Source organism: Anastrepha obliqua, chromosome 3, assembly GCF_027943255.1.
Source record: "Anastrepha obliqua isolate idAnaObli1 chromosome 3, idAnaObli1_1.0, whole genome shotgun sequence".
Classification (NCBI taxonomy): domain Eukaryota; kingdom Metazoa; phylum Arthropoda; class Insecta; order Diptera; family Tephritidae; genus Anastrepha; species Anastrepha obliqua.
Genome location: NC_072894.1, coordinates 26,751,834 through 26,778,107, shown reverse-complemented (window position 1 = coordinate 26,778,107; position 26,274 = coordinate 26,751,834). Strand labels below are relative to the sequence as shown.

Here is a 26,274-nt window from a genome sequence, read left to right as displayed (position 1 = left end):
CGGTTGGGTGGTAAGAGTTCAAAGTATACAAATCCTTTGTAGTCCGATCAAACTGATAATAAAACCTTCTTTTGATGAATATCAGCTTTTGATGTTGTTTGAGTTGGGTCACCTGGCCTGTTTGATATTGTTGTAAGCAACTCATTTTTCATCGCCAGTTATCAGTCATTTTAAAAATGGATCATTTTCATTACGTCTCTTTAGCACATCGCAGCTGTTAATGTGTTGCGTTAAATGCGTTTCTTTCAGTTCGTGATAAACCCATGCATCGAGTTTTTGAGCACAGCCAAGTTGTTTTAAGTGATTTTGAATGCATGTACTATGTGATACATGAAGCTTTTCTGCAATCTCACGTGTTGTACTGTGACGATCCGAATCGATTACTGCTTCGATTAGGGCGTCATCAACCAGAACGAAATTTGGCAAACCAATTTTGACACTGTCGTTCTTTTAAAGCTTCGTCACCATAAACAGCACGTAACTTTTTATGAGCCTGCGATGCTGTTTTCCCTTTGCGGAAATAAAAAAGCAAAACCTTCATTTTGATTTTTCTTTTTTCAATGGACGCCAAACGAAAACTACGAAACCGATCAAAAACCTTTTTTTACTGATTGCCAATTATCAAATAACAAAATGTGTTTTACATTTGTACTACGTCTGAAAACTTAAAACCTCTACTGAAGTCATCTATGAGTGAAATCCGCAATTACTTAGTTAGTGATTTCGTAAAAAAAATCCAATTAATTTAATTTAATTTTAAAGTCATTTCTACCGTGAACAATTTTCTTTAAACATTTTATTAATAAGGTCAGTTTCGTTATATAATTAAAATTAACAAAAAAGTTTAATTTGAGAAACTTGAAAACTTTGTTTTGTGTTCCGTCGTGTGTACTATATCACAAAAAAAGTCCACAAGAAATTGCACTGCTAATTAATTTAAAATTTTTTAGTTAGCGATCAGTGTTGATCCATTGAGTAAACGTGACTTCTTCAACGTTATTTTCAGTCACTATTTTTTGCAGTTCACCAATGATCGGAACCACTCCAGGACATTTTTTACATTCCCCAAAATAACAAACTGACGTTGAATTTTTGCACATAGAACGCTTTATGTAATCTCGTAAAGCAGACTTTATATTCTCCACAAATGCTGAATTCAAAATTATTTTTCCTTGTTGAACATTTACTCACGCTGTATATTCATTTTTTTTTTCGTTCATGATATCTGCTATTATCTCTTTGACATTCATATCACCTTATTTTGAAAAACGTCTGTCTCCGAGGACACATCTTGTTTCGAGAGTATTATTACTAATTAAATTTTGTATGTTTTCATGTAGATATGGATGTATGTAATAAAAATTTTAGTATGTAACATCTCATTTTTTGAATCTTTAATCCGTTTTTATGTCTTTTTTAAGTGCTATACCTTTTAGCGTATGGTCCCATGGGACAATGCAAGGCTAACTGCGAAGCGCGGCGCGTTGCACCAGACTATACTGCGCATCAAAACTTTACACAGTTTGACAAAAAATTCGATATCTTCAGAACGGATTGGATGAACAAAGTTTTTTTTACAGATTATTAAAGGTGAGCCTTGTGCGCTTAATCTGACTGTAATATTGTCCATTTAGAGCGTGAAGAACGCAAAATAATTGGATTGTTTATAAAAAATTATTGTTAAAAATTATTGTTTCAACAAATACACAGTCTATGAACGTTAATCGATAGAGTAAAAATTTTTCGGTAACCGAAATAAGTTTAATCAATTATCAATTGTAGTTTCTGAGATATTGATTTTACAAGAATATCATGCAAAAAAATTTAATTGTTAATAACATAAACAAAAAGCGAAACAAAAAAACTATTCACAGCAATTAGTATGTGACAATTCTCTATCCAAAAATGCATTTGATTTTAAAATCGGGAATTTGATGGAAAATTGGTGGCCCACTTGACGTGGTTTGACTCCACTAACATAAGTGCACATAATTTGGGTGTAGTGAACTGCTGTTAACGCGAGCAGTGAATTAACCCCCATCGAAGAACAGAAGTTAAATCCTGAAATTTGAGAAAATTTTAATCTAAAAATGGTGCAAAAATATTAGCAGTAGGTAGATAATATGTTCATAAAAAGTATTAAAGCTATTGGAAATCTTGTTTCCATTTGAAGGTCATCCAAATGATGTGCTTGTCATGCTTAATGGTTTATAAATAATACCCACGATTCATTCTACAATATACATTTTTTACATATAATCCGAAAATACAACCCAATAGAAAATATGTTGTTAGTACGGTAGTCACCCTTAAAACTAACTTGCGTAGCATATTCTTGCAACCTTTTCACATACGAGTGAGTATTAAGAGACTAATGACTGTACATACCCTCAGCTTGCTTCCCAACCACATTTTCCACCGAATGCTTAATGCAGGAATGATTTTGAAATTTCTCGTCATCGTCGTCATGACGATCGTCGTTGTCATCATTTGTTCTGTCATCAGCAGCGCTCTTGCCACTTATTTTTGGACTGGCAACTAACCCCGAAGTACTAGTTAGGTGTCCATTAGACCTTTCGACGCCTTTATCGGCATTGGCTGCTGCCGTCTCTGCTATTGGCGGGAGCGACAATTCATTCAATTTAGCCAACGATGACTCTTCGGTGTGCTGGTCAACTACGGAACTGCGATGCACCCCATTTATTTTAGATTCTGACACATTTATTTCAGTTTGTGGTGCCTCGTGTGAAAATTTCTCATTTGTTGCAGCCAAATTATAGCCTTCTTCTGTTAGTTTTTCATCTTTTAATGACTTCTCTTCCGTTATGCTTGTTTTCGTTTGATCATCTTGCATATCAAATGATTTATGAGTGATGGTATTTTTTGCTTTTAACTGTAAATAGTTTTGCAAGCGTTGCACCAGCACATCCTTTTTGCCAACAGGACTTAAGCCATGTACGCGTAGTTGAGCGCGTAACTGTGAAATTTTTAATTGTGTCAGATCCTCCTCTTCATTGAAGAAGAAAAACCGTTATGAGCATGTTATGCATATGTATGTATGTGTATATGCATATGTAGAAATTTTGCAAGGGTGTTGGGTTGAAAATATATAGAGAAAAAAGAAAATTTAGATGATTAACGACTTAGCGATGAGCAATGGAAGCGAGCCATGTGCAGTACTATTTTTGCAGTACTAGCGATGACCATTAGCGCCGGCAGATTCATCATACCTTTTGAGAGATTTTCATCTGCTGTAAGCGATAGATTTGGATTTAAAATATGCGCTTGCATGCTTTTTGATGCAAAGTTGCTTTCTTTGGCGGTTGGTTGTTCCGCATTTTCATTAACTGTTTTAGTTTTGCCTTAGAACGAAATATAAAAGAAAAAGAAGAAAAAAAGGAATAATTTTGAAAGAAATGGAACAAACCAAGAAATAATTCATGTCTTTGTTTTGTTATATGGATTTGGAATGAAGTTAGTGCGATGGAGTGAATTCTAAAGCGGCAACACCGAAAAAAATGACCAAAAACTTAATTACTGCGGCATGAAAAATATGGCAAGCAATGAATGAGTAGCTTGTGGGGTGAAATTTACAAAAAATGGATGCGAATTATTATTTTAATAATAAAAATTGATATAATTATAAGCAAATGAATAATATTTTATATGCGAAGTGCGTACGGAAATGAGCAAATATCGATAAATAAATAAATAGTAAGAAATACAATAAAGGAAAGTTTAAATAGCAGGTTGGTAAAAAGCACAGTTCTGCATATGTCTTAGTGTTTTCTTAGCTGTATGAGAACTATCGATATCGCTAACTATAGCTGAGAATGGCAAACTGTTGTAACATTTCTGTTCAGTAAGATTTGGCAAGTCATCATGAATTGTTTAACGTTAGAACAACGCTTCCAAATTGTGGAAATTTACTTTGAAAAAAATAAAAATCTGTTCGCGAAGTTCATAGAGCGAAGTGTTGAAAAAGACGCCGAAAGGCGTCGTTCTCAATTTGTTGGCCTTTGTTCTTCGACTACGTGGAAAATTTTACGTAAGGATTTTGGATTATGTGTCCATAAAATACAACTCGTGAAAGAATTCAAGCCAAATGATCATTGTTTACGTCGCGTTTTTCTGATGGGGCTTATTTAGATTTATTATTCAGATTTATTGGAAAAAGTTTGACCATGTAACTGGTACCTGCGGCGTACATATGACGGATATCATATTCCAAAAATAATATTTATAATTTACTTTTTATAATAAAAAAAAACTATTCCAACAATATTTTTGTTTTGTATTTTCATTTTAAGTTCGCAAGCTCTCAAAAAACACCCGATATATACAGTTCAGTTATTTAAAAGCATACTTACAGCAAGAGAGCGACCGATCTTTAAGACCGAACCGAACATATTCAAGGAAACTAGTACCCAATAACTTACATTACAGGTGCCACGAGTACAACATCCGGCGATGCCCTAAATGCTATGCTTGATTTGTTCCCCTTGGATCTTAAGATACCTAAAATAGGAAGCAATAAAAACAATGTGTAGGCTCCATAAATATGGGCTCTGGCACGAAGGCGGAACTTCGGAACACAGATAAATCTTTAAGATGCTATCTGAGCAGTATCCACTGTTTTTGACACCTAAGGACGACCTTATTATTATAGTTTCATTTGGAAGGAAATTTGATATCGATTGCGTGAGTACTGGAGTAGTCCAGAGTGCATTCAAAGACATTTGGCGGATATTTTCTTTACCGATGAATCCAATAATTAAATAGGTTCTGCAGCCGGATGGTGCTTAAACGATTGTAATAAGTATCATTACGCTATGAAAGGAATGGAAACATTTTTCCTAACCAGAATTTTTGTCATTCTAAAATAGCTGAGTGAATAATTGATAGGAGATGGTGCGGGAAACAGACTAGAGTGACAGCCAGCCTGCACTGAAGGCTCTGGAGATCATAAAGTGAACCTCAAAGATTGTTCATGAATGGAAGAAGAAGCCTAATTCTGTTGAAAGAGACACAACAAGCTCGTACTTATCTGGGTTACAGGAGACTGCGAGGTTCAAGCGAATAAAATTGCAGATGAATTGGCGAACTGCAGATCAGCGGTTACCTCACACGGACCAGTAATCGAAATTCCGCAGAAACCAAGAAGTGGATCAGCGATTACGTCTGCAATTTACATAAAGAGCGATGCTCTGGTCTGAAACGCTGCAGAACTGCAAAGTATTTTGTGACAAACTCGAACAGAAAACTGCCGGACCTTCTTCTAATACTTTGAAGAAAAGATGTTCGGTTGATAGTCGGTATTATTACAGGACACAATCCATTGGTTCAACATATGACCACCATTGGAATCATTGAGGTCCCGATTTGCCCGTCTTGCTTAGAAGAGGCGGATGGCACTGAGTATTTTCTCTGTGAGTGTCCCGCATTTGCTAGAGCAAAGCTACGAATTTTAGATTCCGATGTCACGAGAACAAGTAAAATTTTTTCCCTCAAACTGGAGAATATTTCCGGATTTATCAAAGTATCTGGAAAATTCTCACTGGTCTAACTACCTCTATTACTCTATTCTATCCTATCTTTTTCCTTCTGTTACTTTTCTCCTTTCCCCTTATCTTTTTCCTTCTGTTACTTCTCTCCTTTCCTCCTTGACTTTCCGGAGCTTTTGATGCCTGAGTGTTTGATGAGTTACTAAATCTCCTGGTGCTTCTTGGCTCGATCTTTCAAATTTCAGTTTCACTTAACAACTTTTACTTTTTTCACTTTTATATTTTTATTAATAAAGAAGTAAAAAAGGGTTTCAGTTAAATTTCAGACACATTAATTTCAGCGCATGCTTGTAAAATTAAAAAAAAAAATAAATATTTTACCTATGTGCATGTAGTCATTATTTAAAACCTACTCATAGTTGAAGAATTTTATATTTTAATGTAAAAACCACAGCTTATCGGCATTTCCATCGAGATACAGAAAAGCAATTTTTTGCCACAGAAGATGTGGGCTTTGTTACCAGTTATCATACAATTTTACAAAAACTAAATGTTTATACAACTTTTGAAAACAAAATGTTTAAGAAATGCTCGCCTATTCTTATTTTGGTGCCGAAGACGAACCGAACCCGTATAGAACATTTGCGGTTTAGAAATACTGCTATCTCTTTATGAGCTATAATCCTTCGTTTACAGTTTTCGATATATGTGGCAGCCTTGTCACCATTTTTTAACATAGAGAGCCAAAGCCAATATTTCCAGTACCTACATTGTTTGTATTTAATAAACTCTCATTAGATTTACCACTATCAAGCCTCGATATTTAACTATAGGCCAAGCAAAGCTATAGCAAAGGTATGAGCTTTCTTCTAAGATGACACGTCAAAGCGCCCACATGCATTCGCTGCTATAATTATTAGGTACATAGTACTCTGTTATAACACTAATTACGTAAGCGGGTTTTCAATTCTTTATAATTAGTATCGCTACATGCATACGTATGTTAGGCAAGCAGTTGTATATACATACTCGTACATATATAGTGAACACGCCACATATAATTATCTATAAAGGAATTTAAACCGCAAAATTGGCTTCAACAAATGCAAAACAATCAAAAAAATTTGCTGTACAGCTACCCAAGCGACCCAAATATGTATCTTCACTTATGCAAGTTAGGCATGACGTATGAGTAACATTCACGAATAGTATGAATGATCAATTTATACATTTAGATGGGCCAACAAAAAAAAAAAACAAATTCCTGATGCTACTCTCTAATTGGTTCTTTGGCCAAACAAATAAGTCACCTACATATATAATATATATATATATATTTTAATATTTATCCGTGTCGCCAAGGTTTTGACAATTGCCATTGAATTTTCATAGGAACAAATGCACTTTTCCGTAAAATTGATAGACAATGTTTGCAGAACGACATAGTTTAATCACATTATTTAATTTCTCTTCACAAATATTCTTTAATTTTAAACATGTTTTTCAATTTTGAAGGGATCTCAGATTTCTAAGAAAAGTACAGGGTGCGCCATCTTTTATGTCGGTAGGTAAACGCTGAATAACTTTGTCAATTACCAACCGATCGACTTCAATATACATGTTTTCGATACGTCAATTCAGTACAATTTCAGCCATGGATCGGTTTACACCAAAACAACGCGAAATCGACGCTATAAAACCCGAAATGCTTGTCAAGGTGATGACAAGCGCAGAAAAAAGATCCCAGTTTGTGATTGCCAATAAAGGTAGCCACTTGGTTGATATTGTACCATATTCAAAATATAGTTTCAATAAATTGTAAACCAAATAAAAATACCCCACTTATATAAATCAGTTGTTGTTTTTTTCAAAGTTATTCAATATTTTCATACCGACATAAAAGATGGCAGTCCTGTACTGATACAGTTTTTTTTCTTACATATTTTTATTTTTATTATTTAGAAGTTAAGGAACCATAAGTTCGTATTAACTATATTACTAAAACTAAAGAATAGTGAAATATAATATATGAGAGTTCAATGGTACAGAAAACTCTTTCTTTGAAACTAAGAAATCTAGGGAGTAGGAACATTCTAAGCATAATCTTTATCACACTTATTTAAACAGGAACGAAGAGCAATACAAAGAGTTTTGGGAGGTGTAAGAAAAGTAACACTTTGCTGAGGATATGGGCAATCAATGTCACCTTTAATAACATAGAAAACAAAAGAGAGAGCAAGAATCGGTCTTCCACTTTTTAAACACTTGAAGTTGTTCAATGTGTAAAATTTGATAAGTTCAGAAAATCTTACAAATCTTAGTACAAGTTTCAGAGACACCTTTCGCACACGTTCGATCCTTTCAATTAAAAATTTATGGCTTGGCCTCTAAACAAACGCGGCGTATTCCAACCTACTGCGAACGAATACAATAAATAGCAATTTCAGGGTATAAAAGGCCCGTCGCATAAAACCTAAGACAGAATTTGATGTAGATAAGAGGAAATTAATGTGACTATCAAATTAAAATATTCTATAACAGTGTAGTATGATTATAAGTCGGATATGCCTTAACATTAATATTCATAAACATTTTGTTTTTGGTTTTTATTTTATTGTCCACTTATGTATTCACTTTGCTGTGCCGTTTAAATAGAGTATCATACTTCTTAAAAGGTTCATTACACTTGAAATTAAACGCAAACATAGCTAACGTAATTATTTTACGTGCGGCGCGTGAATGCTAGAATCATATTACACAAGTAAACACCGAAAAATTGTTATTGGATTGCATTGACAAAAATTACTATAAAAACGCTTGTACGTAGTATGTAAGACACAAGAAAGAAAATAATCGTTTCACAAGCTGGATGCCTAGCTTGAAATGATACTATTTCAATAAATATATTTAAAATTTAAACAATACATTTTTTTATCATTTAAAAGATTACATGGCGATCCTGCCAGCTTGAGCATTAATTTTGCTAAGCTATAAAATGCAAGTTTCTTGCACAAACAAAGTGCAAAATATTGCATGAGTGCTGACGATATCTGCACCAAAAATTGCAATATATTTGCAAGTGCCCTAAAAAAGCACCAAATATTAAGTCCTGACGTGATCAGCCAAAACGATCCGTCAGCTGCGGAAGGAAGATGAACAACCCAGCTCAAGGGCCGCAACCAATCTCCTTGGAGGAGTACAACAAAAAACCAAAAGAGGTTTCCATCCAAAAGAGGGAAATCAGCATACTCATCAGGGAGGTAAACCAGCAGCCACCACCATCCTGGGAAAAAGCTAGCGCAATCTGGGAGCGCATAACCCAATTGGAATTCCTGCTCCAGCAGAGAAAAGAATTTAAGTAAAATACTGTGCATGATTGAATGCAGACAGTTAGAGTCTGTAAGCGTTAACCGCTCGAGACAAAAATAATTTTCTTTTACATAAATTAAAGTTAAACAACTTTGGCTTCTGTTTGCCTTATAAAAAATTTGACTGTAAAAATTACTCAGAAGGTCATTTTTATGAAAATGTTTTAATATGTTTAATATAATATGCTTACTTAATAAATGAATTAACTTGAAAAAAAAAAAAAAAATTCATAAATCCAATGTAAAAACAAAATTTTTCAAAATGTTGTCGTTCAAAAAAAAAAAAAAAAAAAAAAAAAAATTAATAAATAAATTCAATGTAAAAACAAAATTATATATCCTTACATTATAAATTATTTGATTTACGGTATAAGGTCCCCAATAGCTAATTTTTCAGTAATGGAAAAATTTTTTTTTTATCAAAAGTTGATAAACCCAATGCCAATGTAGTAAACGAAGTAGTCGTTAATACTGGCTTAAATTTAATCAAAATTTCTTTAATTATAATCACAGTCATAACCTTATTGATATTAGCATTAAAATTATATGCTATGCATAATAAAAAATTGAAGGAAAAGATAATCACGTCGCGGACGCTTTGTCTCGCATTACAATCAATGACTTAAAGGAAATAAATGAAAAGAATCAAAATTTATACAAAATAGTGACTAGATCAATGTCAAAAAATAACAGCAGTCCAACTACACAGCAGCACATTAAAACATATGATAAGCCCAAAATATATGTCCCAATTAATAACACTGACGTCAGGAAATACAATAAATTAAAGATTACACCCACGCGATGTTACAGCAAACGAGGAAAATCTATAATGGCATATATAAAAATTTATGACTTATTTGTTAATGGGAAAATTGACTTAGGACAATTCTTCTCTATGCTCGACGAAGTGGCCGACAAATATGGCATTAATAATTTACAAGTGGCACCTAGCGAGAAAATTTTCGAATTTGTCTCGATAAATGATTTTAAAAATAAGGGCAATATGATATTAAATAAAGTAAAAGTAGCGCTACTGAATGAGGTGACCCAAATCAATGATGCTAAAACTGTAATGGACATTCTAAATAGATACCACGATGACCCTATAGAAGGCGGTCATTGCGGAATTTTCAGAACACTTATGAAAATTAAAAGACATTACTTCTGGAACAAAATGTCAAAAGATGTTGCTAAGTATGTAAAAACTTGCGAAAAATGCCAAAAAACCAAAATAACAAAGCATTTAAAAAGCCCAATGACTATAACACCAACACCTACAGGTACATTTGATACAGTTATTGTAGACACAATAGGCCCACTACCTACAACAATTAATGGCAATACTTATGCAGTCACAATAATATGCGACATGACAAAATATTTAGTCACGATACCCATCCAAGACAAAAACGCCAAGACAGTGGAGAAAGCAATATTTGAAAAGTTTATTCTAACCTACGGTCCAATGAAGACGTTCATTTCGGACATGGGTACAGAATACAAAAATTCAATACTAACAGAGCTATGTGAATTGCTAAAAATAGAGAAAATTAATTCAACTGCTTACCACCACCAAACACTAGGAGTAATAGAAAGATCACATAAAACTTTCAATCAATACGTAAGATCTTACATATCGATTGACAAAAACGACTGGGATGAGTGGCTACAATACTTCACATACTGTTTTAACACCACTCCTTCTACAGTACATGACTATTGCCCGTATGAATTAGTTTTTGGAAAAACACCAAACATGTTTCAGCAGTTCAAAAATGTAGACCAAATTACTCCATTATATAACATAGATAACTACGCTAGAGAAGTAAGATTTAGGCTAGAAGTAGCACATAAAAGAGCTCGCAATATGATAGACATAGCTAAAATTAAGCAAAAAACATTTTATGATAAAAATAGTTTAGATCACAATTTTAGCATAGGCAATTTAGTTTTACTTAGGAATGAAGTGGCCCATAAACTAGAACCCCAATATTGTGGGCCTGATACCATTAAAGCAATAGATAATAAAAATAATGTTACTATAGTCGATAAGTTATCTTTAAAAGAACAAATAGTTCACAAAAATAGGCTTAAGATTTATCAACAATAAGTAGTTTTAAAGACGCGTCTAAACTTAGAAAATTAATACAATATATACATATATATAAAATTAAGATTACTCTTATGTACATATTGTATTTTAACAATTCAATGTAAAAGAATGTTCATACAAAAAAAAGTTGTATGAGCATTCTTCCGAAGAAGGGAGGTGTAGTATGATTATAAGTCGGATATGCCTTAACATTTATATTCATAAACATTTTGTTTTTGGTTTTTATTTTATTGTCCACTTATGCATTCACTTTGCTGTGCCGTTTAAATAGAGTATCATATTTCTTAAAAGGTTCATTACACTTGAAATTAAACGCAAACATAGCTAACGTAATTATTTTATGTGCGGCGCGTGAATGCTAGAATCATATTACACAAGTAAACACCGAAAAATTGTTATTGGATTGCATTGACAAAAATTACTATAAAAACGCTTGTACGTAGTATGTAAGACACAAGAAAGAAAATAATCGTTTCACAAGCTGGATGCCTAGCTTGAAATGATACTATTTCAATAAATATATTTAAAATTTAAACAATACATTTTTTTATCATTTAAAACTTTACAACAGATTAAAGTAGCATACAATGTTACATACTCTGTAAGAAGTGTGAAAGACAATAGGTATTTTGGAAAAAGTGACATGATAGCGTTTTTTTGTATATTTACAGAAAGTTGTGATTTTGACACCGCAGTAACAAATTTGTCTATATTAATTAATTTTGTTCTTTAATTTTGGTTTTCTCCACTATCATTTTTTATAGCTTGGCAAATTGCTTGTACGCGAGTGAAAAGCTAATTTTTACCAACATTCAAAATAGGTTCAGGACAGAGTCACAGCCTGTGCTATGGCGGCACAATGGGCAACGGCTATTTTCGAACGTCACAAACGCGCAAGGACAAGCGGTGAGTGAATTTTTGCATCCTGATTGTGAGTATTATTACAATTTTTAAATTATTTAACTTTAAATAGTTTTTAATAACAGAATTGGTATTGCAGAATTGGTAGGCACCACACATTGAAAAGTTTTTATTATCCGCTTATTTTTTATTTTTTTGGTTCAATTATTAAAAGAAACAATTAATTCTTTAATAAAGACTATAATAATCCAAGTTTCAAGCTTTGCACAAGATTTATAAAAATTCGACAATTTTTCATCAAAATTTCAGAACTTTTAATCAGACTTTTTTGAAATAATTTGGGAACACCGTTTATTGGTCAATTTTTGTAAGGCGAAGTAGAAGTTTGAAGTCGCTCAAAATATTCGTTGTTTTTTTATGAATTTTTCCCCTGAGAATATTTCACACCTTTTCCTTTAAAACAAAAATGGTGTGTATTCGTTTTATTTTTATTTTTATTATTATTTTTATTTGCTTTTGCAATCTGTCGTTATACAATAAGTAACACATAAATAGGTCAAATAATTCTCAAAATGAGTATTTACATTTTTAAATTATTCGTAAGATCTAATCAAGTCCAAGGCATGTAATCTTTGTAGCCATCGCGTTTCTTCGCTGTTGTTTAACAAGTTGATGGCGTGGGTGTTAGAATGACAGTTCTGGTCGCAGTGCGTAATGGCCTTCTAATAATAATAATAATAATAATAATAATAATAATAATAATAGAATGACAGTTTAATTCATTTAAGTACCTTGTGCTGTATTTTTATTTCATCTATTACCGCTGGCATATTTAAGCCTTTGAGTACGTGCGTATTTTTGAAATATCACGGAGCATTTGCTACCACCCGGAGTTTTTTTTCACTGGTATCTTTGGATCACGTCTATGTTCGATTTGCTTATAGTACCCCAGTTTTATACACCATACGACCAAACAGGTTTAACATAAAGGGTGTTTTTTTAGAGGTTAGGTTTTCAAGTTGACACTACTTTTTTCGTAGAGGGTCTTTTTGACAGCTGTCATTTGATTCGTGCTCAGTTTGGTTTGCCATTTCATAATGAATAGACTTACACCTGAACAAAGTTTGCAAATCGTGCAAATTTATTACAAAAATAATGGTTCGGTTCGCGCGACGCATCGAAGAAAATTTTTTTCAGCGATGAAGCTCACTTTTGGTTGAATGGGTATGTCAATAAGCAAAATTGTCGCATTTGGAGTGAACATAATCCACAAGCCATTGCTGAGACGCCGTTACATCCACAAAAAGTCACTGTTTGGTGTGCTCTATGGGCAGAGGGAATCATTGGTCCATATTTCTTTAAAAATGAAGCCGGCCATAATGTTACAGTCAATGGAGAGCGCTATAGAGCCATGATTAATGACTTTTTCGTGCCCGAATTGGACGATGTTGATGTGGACGACCTTTGGTTCCAACAAGACGGCGCTACATGCCATACAGCTAACGCAACAATCGATTTATTGAAGGAAACTTTTGGTGAGCGCATTATCTCGCGCCGTGGACCTGTGGCGTGGCCTCCAAGATCGTGCGATATAACACCGCTGGACTATTTCTTGTGGGGCTATGTGAAGTCGCTTGTCTACGCAGATAAGCCCGAGACGATTGACGTCTTGGAAGAGAATATTCGGCGCGTTATTGCTGACATACGGCCCCAATTGCTGCAAAAAGTGGTCGAAAATTGGGCCTCTCGGCTGGAGTTTATTCGAGCCAGCCGCGGCGGCCACTTGCCCGAAATCATTTTTAAAACATAATAAAGCTAAATTCTTGGCCATAACATTAAATTATATACGTTTTATTTCATCTTGAAAACCTAACCTCTAAAAAAACACCCTTTACATATTCTTGTAAAGAAAAATTTTGTTATTAAGATTGGTTTGTTTTGTCCTTAGTTTAAATTCGGACCAAGCAGCCAGTTCATTTTACGAGCTTTTGTTTTAAGTGGAAATCTTTTAGCTGTGATGTGTTGTTAGTCTTCTATCTAATTGCAGTCCGAGATACCTAGCGCCACTGGGTTTTAGAAAAAATAGTTTGGTTAAGACTAACACTGAAGTACTTTTCTTTTCTCAGCATGAATGTGGCTTGAACAGATTTTGAGGAATTTACCAGTATGTTCCATTTTCAAAATCTAATTTTTAATTCGTTCAACGGACTTAGATATCTATAAGCTATTTATAAGCTATATCTTTAAGCACATATCTGTTGAAGATATAAGTCTTATATATTAGTGGGCACAGAGGTATATAACGCACCCCCTGATTGCGATGAGTTCATGCGAACATGTCAGCGAAGGTTTACGAGTTTACCTCGGTGCACTAGGTGGGGCTGTGGTCGCGATATTTTACTTATGAGCTTTTTTTTGATCATACTCGGAATATATTTTAATCGCCCAAGAAAAAATGTTTTTGGAAAAAGAGCTGATACTATGGAAAAGATTCGACTCATACTTGGAATTTATATATAGGGTTTTTCTGTAAGCGTGCTTCAACTTTTGAACTTTTTTGAATAAAACACAAACGGTTTTACTTTTTTAACTAATTTCTTTTTTATTATCGAGTTTGAACATATACATTTAAGTATGAAATTCGATTTCTTTTGCATGACCACCGCGTGCACGTTTTACGAAGTCCAATCGTTGAACCCAATTTTCGACCACTCTTTTGCATAAATCGGCCGAAATTCCAGCAATTTCGCGTTCAATATTGGCTCTGAGCTCACAAATCGTCGCCGGCTTGTTACTGTAGACCAATGACTTCACATAACCCCAAAACGGGACGGCTTGTTAAATGGACCGTAAAATGGCCGTAATGCTCTTAAAGTAGCAGCAACAGAACGATTATTTTCATAAAAAATTTGCACGATTTGCAATCGTTGCTCAAGGGTGTAGCGTTCCATGATGAAATGTATACTAATGAAGTTTACAAATGACAAGCGAAAAATAAAAAAAATTGCGTCGTTCGCCCTCCCTATCGGAAAAAAGTTGAAGCGCACCTATTGCAAAACCCTATATATATAATTGACTCTTACCCCCTTTTTGGCTTGAGTTTTGATGTTGTTCCACAAATTGAGAGACCTATATTTTTAAACCCACTCCGAACGGCAAATGGTTTTTATGAGGAAATTTTTCATGACAGGAATATACTCGGAGATTTGGTCATACCCAGTTTATTCCTTTACCGGCTTCATAAACCTTAAATTCATTAGGCAAATTGTAACGTATTTATTATGATTAATTGAAAAATCTGTGGTCAAAGTTGGATATTTGAGTCCAGACTGATCTAATATGGATGTGCTACTTTGATAAATACTTTTTTTGCCAATTGACTTTAGTCCGAGCATGAAAATCCAAAAAGATTTGACACCATACGGCAATTTTCATTCGGAATTTGATAATTTTCATTACTCATTACAGATTACCGACTTCATAAGCCCATAAGTGGACCCATATTGTGATACCATACACATCAGGTCGATTTCAGTCTATTCACACCCACGTGTGAAGGCGAATAAGTTGTTAATTTTTCTTTTATTGAAATTAAATAAAAACTCAAGATCTAGTAAATAAATACTGATTTCCATCATTCGTACGTATCCACTCTCAAAGCTTTCGAACTCAAACACGCTTAAGAGGTAAAAGAACGGCAGTTGAGGAGAAGCATATTTGTGGTTATAACTTTCCGAAATCATTTTTCAGATAAGACTTGGAGGACTACAACTTAACTCAAGAAATGCAGAGACAAGCAGTTATCGTCCTTATTTGTGCAAGTCACACCGATTTAGAAATCTCTAATTTTCATAAGTGTATTCGCTCATTCCTTAGTCAGATCCGCTGTGAAATTTAAGCATCAGGCAGCGAGTCAAAATCTGTTGAAAAACGCAAAATTCAAGGAACGTTTTGACACTGTTCAATCTGCAGTATTTATTCAACGAGTGCAAGTGGTTATAGACGAGGACGCTTCAAAAGTGATGAGGACCCTTTCGCGAGAGCTTAATAGTTCTGAGAGTCTTATCCGTCGAGTGGTACATGAAGATCTCCGGTATAAATCCTACGCTACGCACAGAAGACAGTTTATGCCGGAGCAAACACGAGAACAGCGAGTTATCGTAGAAAAAATACAGGAAATCGTATTGGAAAATGGTCGAGTGACTGAAAGAGATTTACTAGAAGCCGTAGGCATCTCATTAGGCAGTGTAAGCAATATTTTGATTGAAGTCTTGGCTGAGTGCACAATGGGTGCCGCATTCACTAACAATGTGTTAAAGTGGACTTAATGCATCGAAATGAGTTTGTGTCCAGAAATCGCCCAAGAAGGTGTTAGCATCAAGTTTTTTGGGTTGCGAAAGGAATTTAGTTTGAGGATAACTTGCAAACTGGTAAAACAATAAATTCTGAGTATTATGGTAACATTTCAAACCACTTGAAGGGAAAAAATTTGTGAAAAAAGACCGAGTTTGCAAAAGAAAAAATTATTTTTCATCAAGGCAATGCATCGTGTCAAAAGCGGATTTCGAGAGTAGCTAAAATCCATTAAAGTTCGAGTTGTTGGAGCATCCGCCATATTCATCAGATTTGGCCCCTAGTGACTTCCATCTGTTTCCAAACCTAAAAAAAGTCTTGCGTGAAACGTTTTTCATTAAATGATGGGATCATAACAGCTGTGGAAGCGTATTTTGCAGGGCTTCCAGACTCTCACTTCAGGGATGGAATTCATAAAATGAAATGCGGTTGGAAGGAGTATACTGAAGTTCAGGGAGAGTATACTGAGTAATAAAATGTATTTCAAACTATAACATTGTGTTTTTCTTATCAATCCGCAAAACTTATTGAACACCCTAGTACATATGTACAACTGTAAACAGCCAACAAGATATTGGAAAATTGGATTGACAAGGTGTGTGTTCAGGATGCAGAGATGTAGTCAACATGAGATCGTCACCGGCTCTCAGCGATTTTGATGGAATCAGATGATTCGCTAGCGTAACGGGGTTATGAGATTGTGTTGGTGATATACAAAAAGAATGAAGGCGACCTACGCTCATGCTACTTCAATGCTATCTGACAACTGATTAGACTGGACGAGTGCGTGTATGGGTGTGAAATGAGCAGGCACAATTCTGTTGCCGAGTCCCTGATGACGTTACAGCTGAAATTACAGGCCTATCCGTTGCGGCATTGCATTGACTGACGTGACGTCTAAAACCTATCGTGCCGCACAATGAAAGCATTGCCGCAAACAGACACTTCGCCGTGAAAGAAAATATTTTATTTCGTTGCATATAAAAAGGTTTTTGGTGCTTGTGAAATTAATATTTATTAAAGCGGAAAAATTTATGGTTTTAAAAAAATGTATGGTAGTTGTAGAGGGTGGGTGCGATGACAATATCGAGCTCGGGGCGCACATTAATTTTTCATGACAAATTAGTTAAGCCTGGCCTTTCCTATAGTTTTTCAAGTTTTTATCGAAAAGATTATTGTGCATTTGAATGAACTCAATTCATTTAAATTCCATTAATTTTCTGCATTTAATTTGATGTAATAAAAAACACCCTCGATAAAAATTTGCGCGGTACAAAATTTTTCTTCTTTAAACAGTTGTCGTTTTAGCCACACTTGCCGCACGACGAAAGTAGAAAGTTACCAATTTTTGTGCATTCCGGCATGGCGTACGGGAGAAATGTGGCGACTTCGACTCAAATGCACATAATCCATTTTGCTGTCAGTTAAATTCGTTATCGCAACGGATGCAATGAACCCATAGTGACGGACCTACAACTTTCACAATTTTGCTTCGGATGGCCAAACCTTGTAATCTATTATCTTTGAGTCAATACAGTCATATCCACGCAATCATATTTCATCAAATCTGGATATTTTGTGTTTTAAAGCATACGAAATATCCGAAAATAAGTTGTGTCTGGTTCATTTTATTTAATCTTTTACATGCGTAAACTTTTGCGTTTAGCACTCTGTAGTAGCTAAGAGAATTGTATACACACATATCTTGAAAGTGAGTATTACAAATAAGATTACATAAACGAAAACTAATGACACGTTCCTTTCTTCTATTTCTGTACAATTTGCGAGTACATCTACTGCCATAGCCATTCTACATACCTTCTACTCAAATATGAACGAGACGTTATCAATAAAACGGTCCGCGGATGACATATGGCAAAAATAAATTTTTTTGTTTTTTGGTAGGACTGTTATAAGCTTACATGGCAAATTTCAGCGTGAAATGTCACATAGTTTGTTTTCTGTGCTACTGTAAACAAGTCAAGCTCGAGTGTGTTCTTCGAATTTAACGATGGAAATTCAAGTTGAACAAAGAATTTGTTTGAAATTTTGTTATTCCAACAAAATTTCGGCTTCAGACGCCTTAAAAATGTTGCAGGCAACCTATGGGGACTCTGCTCTATCGCGTGCACGTGTTTTCCAGTGGTACAAATCGTTCAAAGAGGGCCGTACATCAACCCAAAAAACCACGCCAAAGTCGCTCAAAAATTAAGGTTATGCTGACTGTTTTTTCGATTACGAAGGTGTAGTGCACTCGGAGTTCCTTCCGCAAGGCCGATCGGTTCACGCTGAATATTATTTAGACGTTTTAAAGCGTTTGCGCGAGAACATTCGTCTTAAAAGGAAGGAATTGTGGGACAACAAGTCATGGTTCTTGCATCACGATAATGCACCAGCTCACACATCACGTCTTGTTCGCGATTATTTGAACAAAAATAATGTTAATATCGTTCCGCAAGCACCGTATTCGCCTGATATGGCTCCATGTGACTTTTTCCTGTTTCCCAAGCTCAAGTTGCCGCTCCGTGGAACACATTTTGAGACAATTGAAGTCATAAAAGAGAATTCGAAGAACACACTCGAGCTTGACTTGTTTACAGTAGCACAGAAAACAAACTATGTGACATATCACACTGAAATTTGCCATGTAAGCTTATAACAGTCCTACCAAAAAACAAAAAATTTATTTTTGCCATATGTCATCCGCGGACCGTTTTATTGATAACGTCTCGTTCATATTTGAGCAGAAGATATTATTATGTTATTACTACTGGTGTATGTTATATAAGTAAATAAGTATGTCAATATTTCTATATAAATCCAGTTATAAAGTAAGATACATATACATATGCAAGTATGCAATTGTATGTCCACGCCAATTTGTTTCCTCTTTCCAAACACTTCGTGCACAATTTTGAATTTGCGTGGGATGTTATGCAGTCGAGATGACTGTTAATGCTTTAATACAAGAGCCACAACAGCCACAACATACACACTTACATTTAAATTAGATATTTTTATGGTACATACACATATTTGAACAGCTCTGTACCTTTGATATTTTCTGTGTAGAATTTTTTTACCTGCAAAGAAAGAAAAAAGAGAAAAAGGGTTATTGTAGTTTCAAATTAATCAGAATTCTTTGTTAAAATGTGATTTAATTTTTGCTAGGGACATTTATGAAAAACACGGCTAACGTAGCCGGCTGAGTTTGTACTTGATTGCTTTTTGTCGCTCACTGCGGACATGAAATATTAAATTAAGAAAGAAGTTGCATAAGAATTTGCCTCTCGGCCAAATATTCGAGTGCATTTCTGTCTTGAAAAGTTTCTGAAATAAAAAATTTGCCATTCGGAAGTGGCATAGAACTGTAGGGCCCTATATTTGCAGCACAACATAAAGACGTGCGGCACAAATTCGAGGAGAACCTCAACCAAACGCTTAGCAAAGGAAATACGCATGCACGTACAGCTGTGCTCAAAATAATAAGAGCACTATGAGTTATCAAGTTTTAACTATTTTTTGTGTGTTTAATTGTTTTTTTTTTATGTTTTTATAAAAGTATAGCGCATTTTACAACAAAAATCATATAACTCAAAGCTCTAAATTAAAAAAAAAGTATCAAAACTCTAACACTACTACTATTTTGCACACAGGTGTATATGCACACATACCTCGAAACGCATACATACTTATGCATAGGTAAATTTTTTTCAGCAAATCCTTGCAAAACTTCTCTTAATTTATTTTCCTGATAAAAATTAAACAGCAAGTGGAACGCATATTTTATCTTTCCAGTAAAGCTCTTCTTCTACGAAGGACTCAGAAAGACCTTTGGACTCCTCGCCATTCAATTTTTAAACTCGTAGCTGTCTTTACCGGTCATTGGACGATCGGCACACACGCGGAAATGCCAGGGTTACCCACATTGCAAAGCTGTGGGGACTTTTCAGAGAAGGAGACTGTTGAGCACTTTCTTCGACAGCCTGGGGCAGTGCACCAACCTAAATCCCATCAATTTTCTCCATTATATCAACAGCTCCGGCTGGCTGTAGATATCTGCCTGTTGGAGGTCTCATAATGGTATCAAAACGGCACTTCAGTGTTACTTAAAGAGTGCCAGACTGGCACTTCAACCATTTCACCTACCTACCTAAGTTTTTGTTCTTCCTATTCTTCTCCACTTGGGAGAGGCGTTCCTCTACCTCTGCTAACACCAGTTGGTACCGCATCGAATACTTTCAGATCCGGTGCATTGGCTTCCATTTGGACGACATAACCCAGCCAACGTAGCCGCTGGATCTATATTCGCTGTACCAAGTCTAAGCCACCGTTAATGTCATGTAGCTCATTTTTCCATCGCAAATACGATACTCACCGTCGCGTAAAGGTCTATAGATCCTCCCACAATTTTTCCCCCGAACACTCCAAGCACCGTCGCATCATCAGGTGTTGTTATCCAACAAGTTTCTGTGCCATGTATCATGTACCAGTATAATGATACGACTTACAGAGTGTGATTTTTGTGCGTCGAGAGACGACTTTACTATTCAACTGCCTACTTAGTTCAAAGTAGCACTTGTTAGCAAGAGAGCTCCTCCGTTGAATTTGAAGGCTCACGTTATAATCTTTGTTGATACTGGTTTCAAAATAGATTAAGTTCTCTACTTCTCTATAAATGCGAACTGAACGAGATTGCTAAGGCACGAATGCGCTGACTTTTGTGTGACGTTTTACCCTCGTGCATCTCCAGACCCTCCCATCTCGCTGCTCTATACAGATAGGGAAAGATAGGAAAACTTAGAACTAATAGCAACATCATATACAAGCACGCTCTTGTAGACTATCGTACTGTCTTCTTCAGCACCAAGTTAAAGGGATCACACGATGGAGGGCCACCTTGTGTCTGAAATCTTATTTGGTATCAAACGGTTCGGAGAGATACTTCCCAATTCTGATAGAGTTCAAAGTCATTTCGCATAAGCGTACTAGTTTTGCAGGAATGCCAATTTCAAACATCGCGGGACATAGACAACTCCTTTCCGTGCTATCGAAGGCGACTTTGAAATCGAAAAACCCTTGAATTTTTCGACTATTTGGACAACTGTTGATTCGTTGAGGGTGGGCTTTACTCTTTCATACAGTACGCTCGATAGAACCTTGTATGCAATATTAAGAAGACTGATCCCTCGGTAATTGGGACCTTTGTGTGGAATCGGCAGATTACACTACAGTTCCGGTCAGCACAAATTTTGAAAAACGAGCTGGTGCGTGCACCTTACCAGATCCTCTCCATCGTGCTTCAATAGCTCAGTTGGTATTCCATCGACCCCAGCTGCTGTGTTATTGTTTAATCGTATTATCGCTGCTTGCACTTCACTACTGTTGTTCGGCGTTCGTTCGGATTCCTCTTCTTCTTCGTAGTTATTTCCGCTGTTACTCTTCAGTACACCATGCGGAAAAGTGGTCACTTCATATGCTAAATGTTATGCGGTCACTGTCTTGGTATTTGCAGGAAATCACCACATTGTTGAAACTTTCTGGAAACCACCACAAGTTCTCATATAATTTCTGGGCGTTCTTCCTGTCGGATAGTATCTCATTCACTTATTAGTAGTAGATAGTCTCGTATTCACTTATTTCGGCTTCTATCTTATTTTCACGTTTTGGTATAATTTGTATGCGTTCATCCTGTCGGTTAGCATCTTAAGCTTCTCACGCTCACTTATTTCGGCATCTATCTTATCTTCACCCAACCGCAGCGTATCTTATCACCTCGTACCAGTGGTTCCTTGGGGCTCGCTGAAAGACTGTGACTTTTTCAGCGGCATTACGTAACAAGAATTGTTTGTTGGAACTGTTTGTTACGGCTGGAGCTTTCCGACGTCAAACTCTTCTTGTGTCTGTGGGGAACACTTTTTGCTGAGGCGTCTGCGGATCTTTGCTGCGACAAGATGAGGATCCGGGTCAATGTTAGCTTCTCGGTTAGCACGCACGTTGATGAAACTGGAAGCTTGCCTTCCGTCTATTACAACATGGTCGATTTGATTTCGCGTTCGACCATTTGATATTCACCCCGTCTTGCCACAATCCGTAAGTAAAGTTAATCGCATTCAGAAAATATGAGACTAGGTAATTTAGAAGTGAAGAGAGAATTATAGCAACAAATTTGATTTCAAACTATTAGAAAAGATGAAGGGATTCAGTAATCTCATATAAACTAGAGAGCAGTGACTTATACTGGCAAAAGAGAGTCTGAAGGCGTAGGCTTCTTATGCTGCTAATAATACACTGTTTTCCAAGCTTTAGTAGATTGCTGAACCCCTGCTACGCAACATTCCTCAATCAGGCGAGGAAGGCAGAGGCAAGGAAGTTAAGTTGCGTTTTGATAAGTGCTGGGCTTTGGCACAGAAGACGAAAAGGCTACAATTAACATTATCTTCCTTGCATGCTGTGTATGCTTCATTTGGCGCTAATTCTAATTTGGTCACATGGGTTGGTGTTCGAGAATGCGCGCTAAGAACGAATTAATAAACTGCTCTTGTATGCGTTAGAAGATAATTGGTTGTATGAGCGAAGCATGATTTTGGCAGTATTGCAAAATATTGATACATCGCTCAAAGAATTCGTTTTCACCAGCCGTCAATGGGTAACCAATCATCACCAGACACGTTAGCCATCAATCAAAACTTTCCGGCAAAAGTTTTACTTAGCTCAATAAAAATATTACATATGTATGATATTATCAAATATTCCCTTTTGTGAAGCTCGCTCAAACATACTTATTGCCACTTCAGACGCAGTACCTCTGCCCCTGCAATGCCTACGAATCGCCTTCATGTCATGAAACTTTCACTTAACATCGGCGAAGGATTCTCCTTTACGAAGCAATAGAGTATTTTACTAGAAAATACCTATGATTTCCATGTTGGGGGGACTTGCAGTTTGTACTTATAGTTTAATATTCACCAAAAGCTCGTTTGCTAGAAAACCAACAACACACACCTGGCTTCTCTTACAGGCTTGTCCGAAAGTTGTCGCTGGCATTGTTCATGTCTGCACAAAAAGTTTGGCTTCTATACCGCATTTGATGTGAACGTTAACCGAAATGTAAATTCTCGTTATTTTTTTATTTAGTATTCGCACAACTTGCCAACAAAACCAAATGAGTTTTCAATGGTCTACTGCATCTAACAAAAGTTCATCAATTTAATGCCTTTTTTGCTGCATAAACCACGCTCAAGTGACTCACAATGATAATTCAACACTAAAGTTCTAACAGCCACCAAGCACTAAGGGCCGGACAAAAGTTTCAATCGGAGACCACAAAATGTAGAAATAAAAAGTAAATAGTGATGACAAAAAGCAGCTTTAACGCTTATCGCACGCCTAAAAATGTGCTATGCCATTTTGAAGACTTTAATAAGTATCAAATTCTATGATCTGGGTTGCAGAACATAGGAACATAGAAGAATATGAAATTGCTGATAAGTTCGCCAAGATGGGGATTGAATTGGCCATCGGTATTTGTTGTTAAAGAGTAACTGCATAACTTATTTCTCAGAAAAGCGCAGAAAAGATGGAGCTCTATTTCTTCATGTGTAATTTCGAACACCCTATGGCCCCAGTACAACGTATGGAGAACTCAGAAAGTCTTGGGTACTGCACGCCATTCAATTTCCAAACTCATAGCTGTGTTTACCGGTCACTGGATGATCGGCACAGAAGCGGAAAAGTTAAGGTTACCATTTAACCCTCATTGCAGAAGCTGTGGGGACCTTTCAGAGAAGGAGACTGTAGAGCACTTTCTCTATAAAAGTCCGGGTTTGGCAACTAGACGACTAAGGTCACTGGGTGCTCCTTACTTCGACATGCTGGGACAGTGCTTCAACCTAAAGCCCATTAAGGGGGCAGATACCTGTAAACGGCCATATTTTCCTTGAATTTCATTAAAATTATTTAAAATGAAGAAGTTAATATATTTGTTTCAAAATTGGCATACAGTTTATTTATACATTAAAATAATATAATTTTTGTTTTTATTTTAATCATTTAAAATGGCGGATGTACACTCAATTCTTCCAGGATGGTTGCAGCGGGGCTCCTCAATTGGCGGGCATTGTAGCATCGGCGTCAGTGACCTGAATACAAAAAACCAAAATTTTTTTTGTTTATTAATGTCATAATTTCTATATGAATTAACCAAAAATGAAAAAAAATCGCGGAGTAAAATGCTTAAAAAAATGAATTTCGGGGCGAATTTTCCTGCTATTTATTTCTGCTTCGAAAAAATTATTTTTTCGAAAAATTTTCTAAAACTTTAAATTCACATAGAAAGTAATTTCATAAGAAAATGTGTGCAAAATTTTTGGGAGATCGGTCAATAAGTCTCATAATGGTATCAAAACGGTCCTTTAGTCCTCCCATGCCAGAATGGTACTCCCTCAAGTGGCAGAATGGTACTTCAACAATTTCACTCATCGAAAAGATATGAAATTTTAAGGCCTTTTTTCTATGTTTCCTTTTTCCTAATGTCTCCTCGTTTTACGTATTTTGTTTTTTATAATAGTTTAGAGGTCGTAACGAGAAATTTTTTTAGTTTATGACGAAAAAATTTGCATATTCGTATATTTCAAGAGCTCTATAACCTCTTAAAAATTAATTCATAAGAAATAATTTTCGGCTACCTAAGCGATATATTTTAATTTTTAGCCCATACAATGTTTTTCCGATTTTGTATTGTTGTATTCTCTAACTTGAGGAGCTCAAGAACTTCTCTGAGCTTCTAAATCTTTTTTAAGAATAGACCGCCATAGCCGAATGGGTTTGAGTGTGCCCGAATTCCATCATCATGAAGCAGTTTTTGTTTTTTTTTTTCTAATAGCGGTCGCCCCCCGGCAGGCAATGACAAGCCTCCGAGTGCATTTCTGCCATAAAAAAGCTTCTCATAAAAAACCATCTGCCGTTCGGAGGAAATATAAAACTTTAGTTTAGGATGTCACTTTGAAATTTCATAAAATTTGTGTCCTACATGCATATGTACCCAATTGCTTATGTTTGATGCAGGTATTGGTAGTAGTTTCGCCCAGTCATTTGCAGTGTCATCAGCATCCATGATTGGTGGTAAAGCAAAAACTTACCGCATTTACGTACTGTGTGCGTTTGACAGTCATAATTAACTTGTGGCCAATCTGCGACATCCATTATTGTTTTCGGTATTAAAGAGCCTTTGTTCGATGTGAAGGCAGCCAAGACAGCCAAGACATGGATAAATTGAAAACTCTTTTGTTAACAAAGACAATGAAGGGCTGTCATGGTGACTCATAGCAGGCGAAAAAAAAAAAATTAAATTAAGACGCAATGATTTGCCCATTTTTCATAAAAAAAATTATTTTAAAGTAATATGCATTTTTAACTAATTCAAGTATTCTATGACAACGAGTTTGTTAGTTATTAGGAGTTTCTCAAAATCTGGGTACCATGACTAAAAATTTCGGCAATAAATGTGAACAATAAATCAAATATTAATCACTGTTGATTGATGATCGTATGTCATTTCTCGAGTTGAGTCATTATTTTATCTCAGTACACTTTTCTAAGTGAAAAGCTGAATCAATTGGATTTTATTGACTTAAATTTTACTTCATTCCAGAAGCAGATAATGAAAAAAATGATAGTCTGAGGAGTTCAAGGTGAATGCACATAAACTTTCCACCCAAATTTTCTTGGTTCACTTCAATTGATTGCTTTAAAGTATACTAATTTTTGATAATGCATGTGAGAGTTAATCGGTTGGTCAGAAGATTGCGGTTCATAATATACTATTCCCATTCAATTCTATTAAACACACAGCATAACTTTTCTTTGACATCAGCACTGAAGTTCGGTGTTATAAATTTTTTTAAGTTAATTCATGTGACACCAACATACCAATGCCCCGTTTTCAAGTCCTCCCACTAAATGGGAAGGGACTTATACATGACAACGAGGAAAAGTACTTCTGTATTATTCTAGACCGTAAACTCAACTGAAAAATGTAGAAGACAGGTCCCGAAAATTGGTCACTACACTA

General features: G+C 35.6%; 1 protein-coding gene across 1 annotated transcript in view; it reads right to left on the bottom strand.

The window, feature by feature from the left end:
• LOC129241893 (uncharacterized) overlaps positions 1-25,406 on the bottom strand; it is a 62,480-nt gene extending 37,074 nt beyond the window's left edge. Inside the window, exons 1-5 of the mRNA XM_054878442.1 lie at positions 25,343-25,406; positions 21,485-21,681; positions 19,255-19,285; positions 3,231-3,362; positions 2,389-3,009 (exon numbers count right to left, since the gene is read on the bottom strand). Of these exons, the coding sequence (XP_054734417.1) occupies positions 2,389-3,009; positions 3,231-3,362; positions 19,255-19,285; positions 21,485-21,681; positions 25,343-25,406 (1,045 nt within the window). The remainder of the gene's footprint in view (positions 1-2,388; positions 3,010-3,230; positions 3,363-19,254; positions 19,286-21,484; positions 21,682-25,342) is intronic.
• Positions 25,407-26,274: the final 868 nt, after the last annotated feature.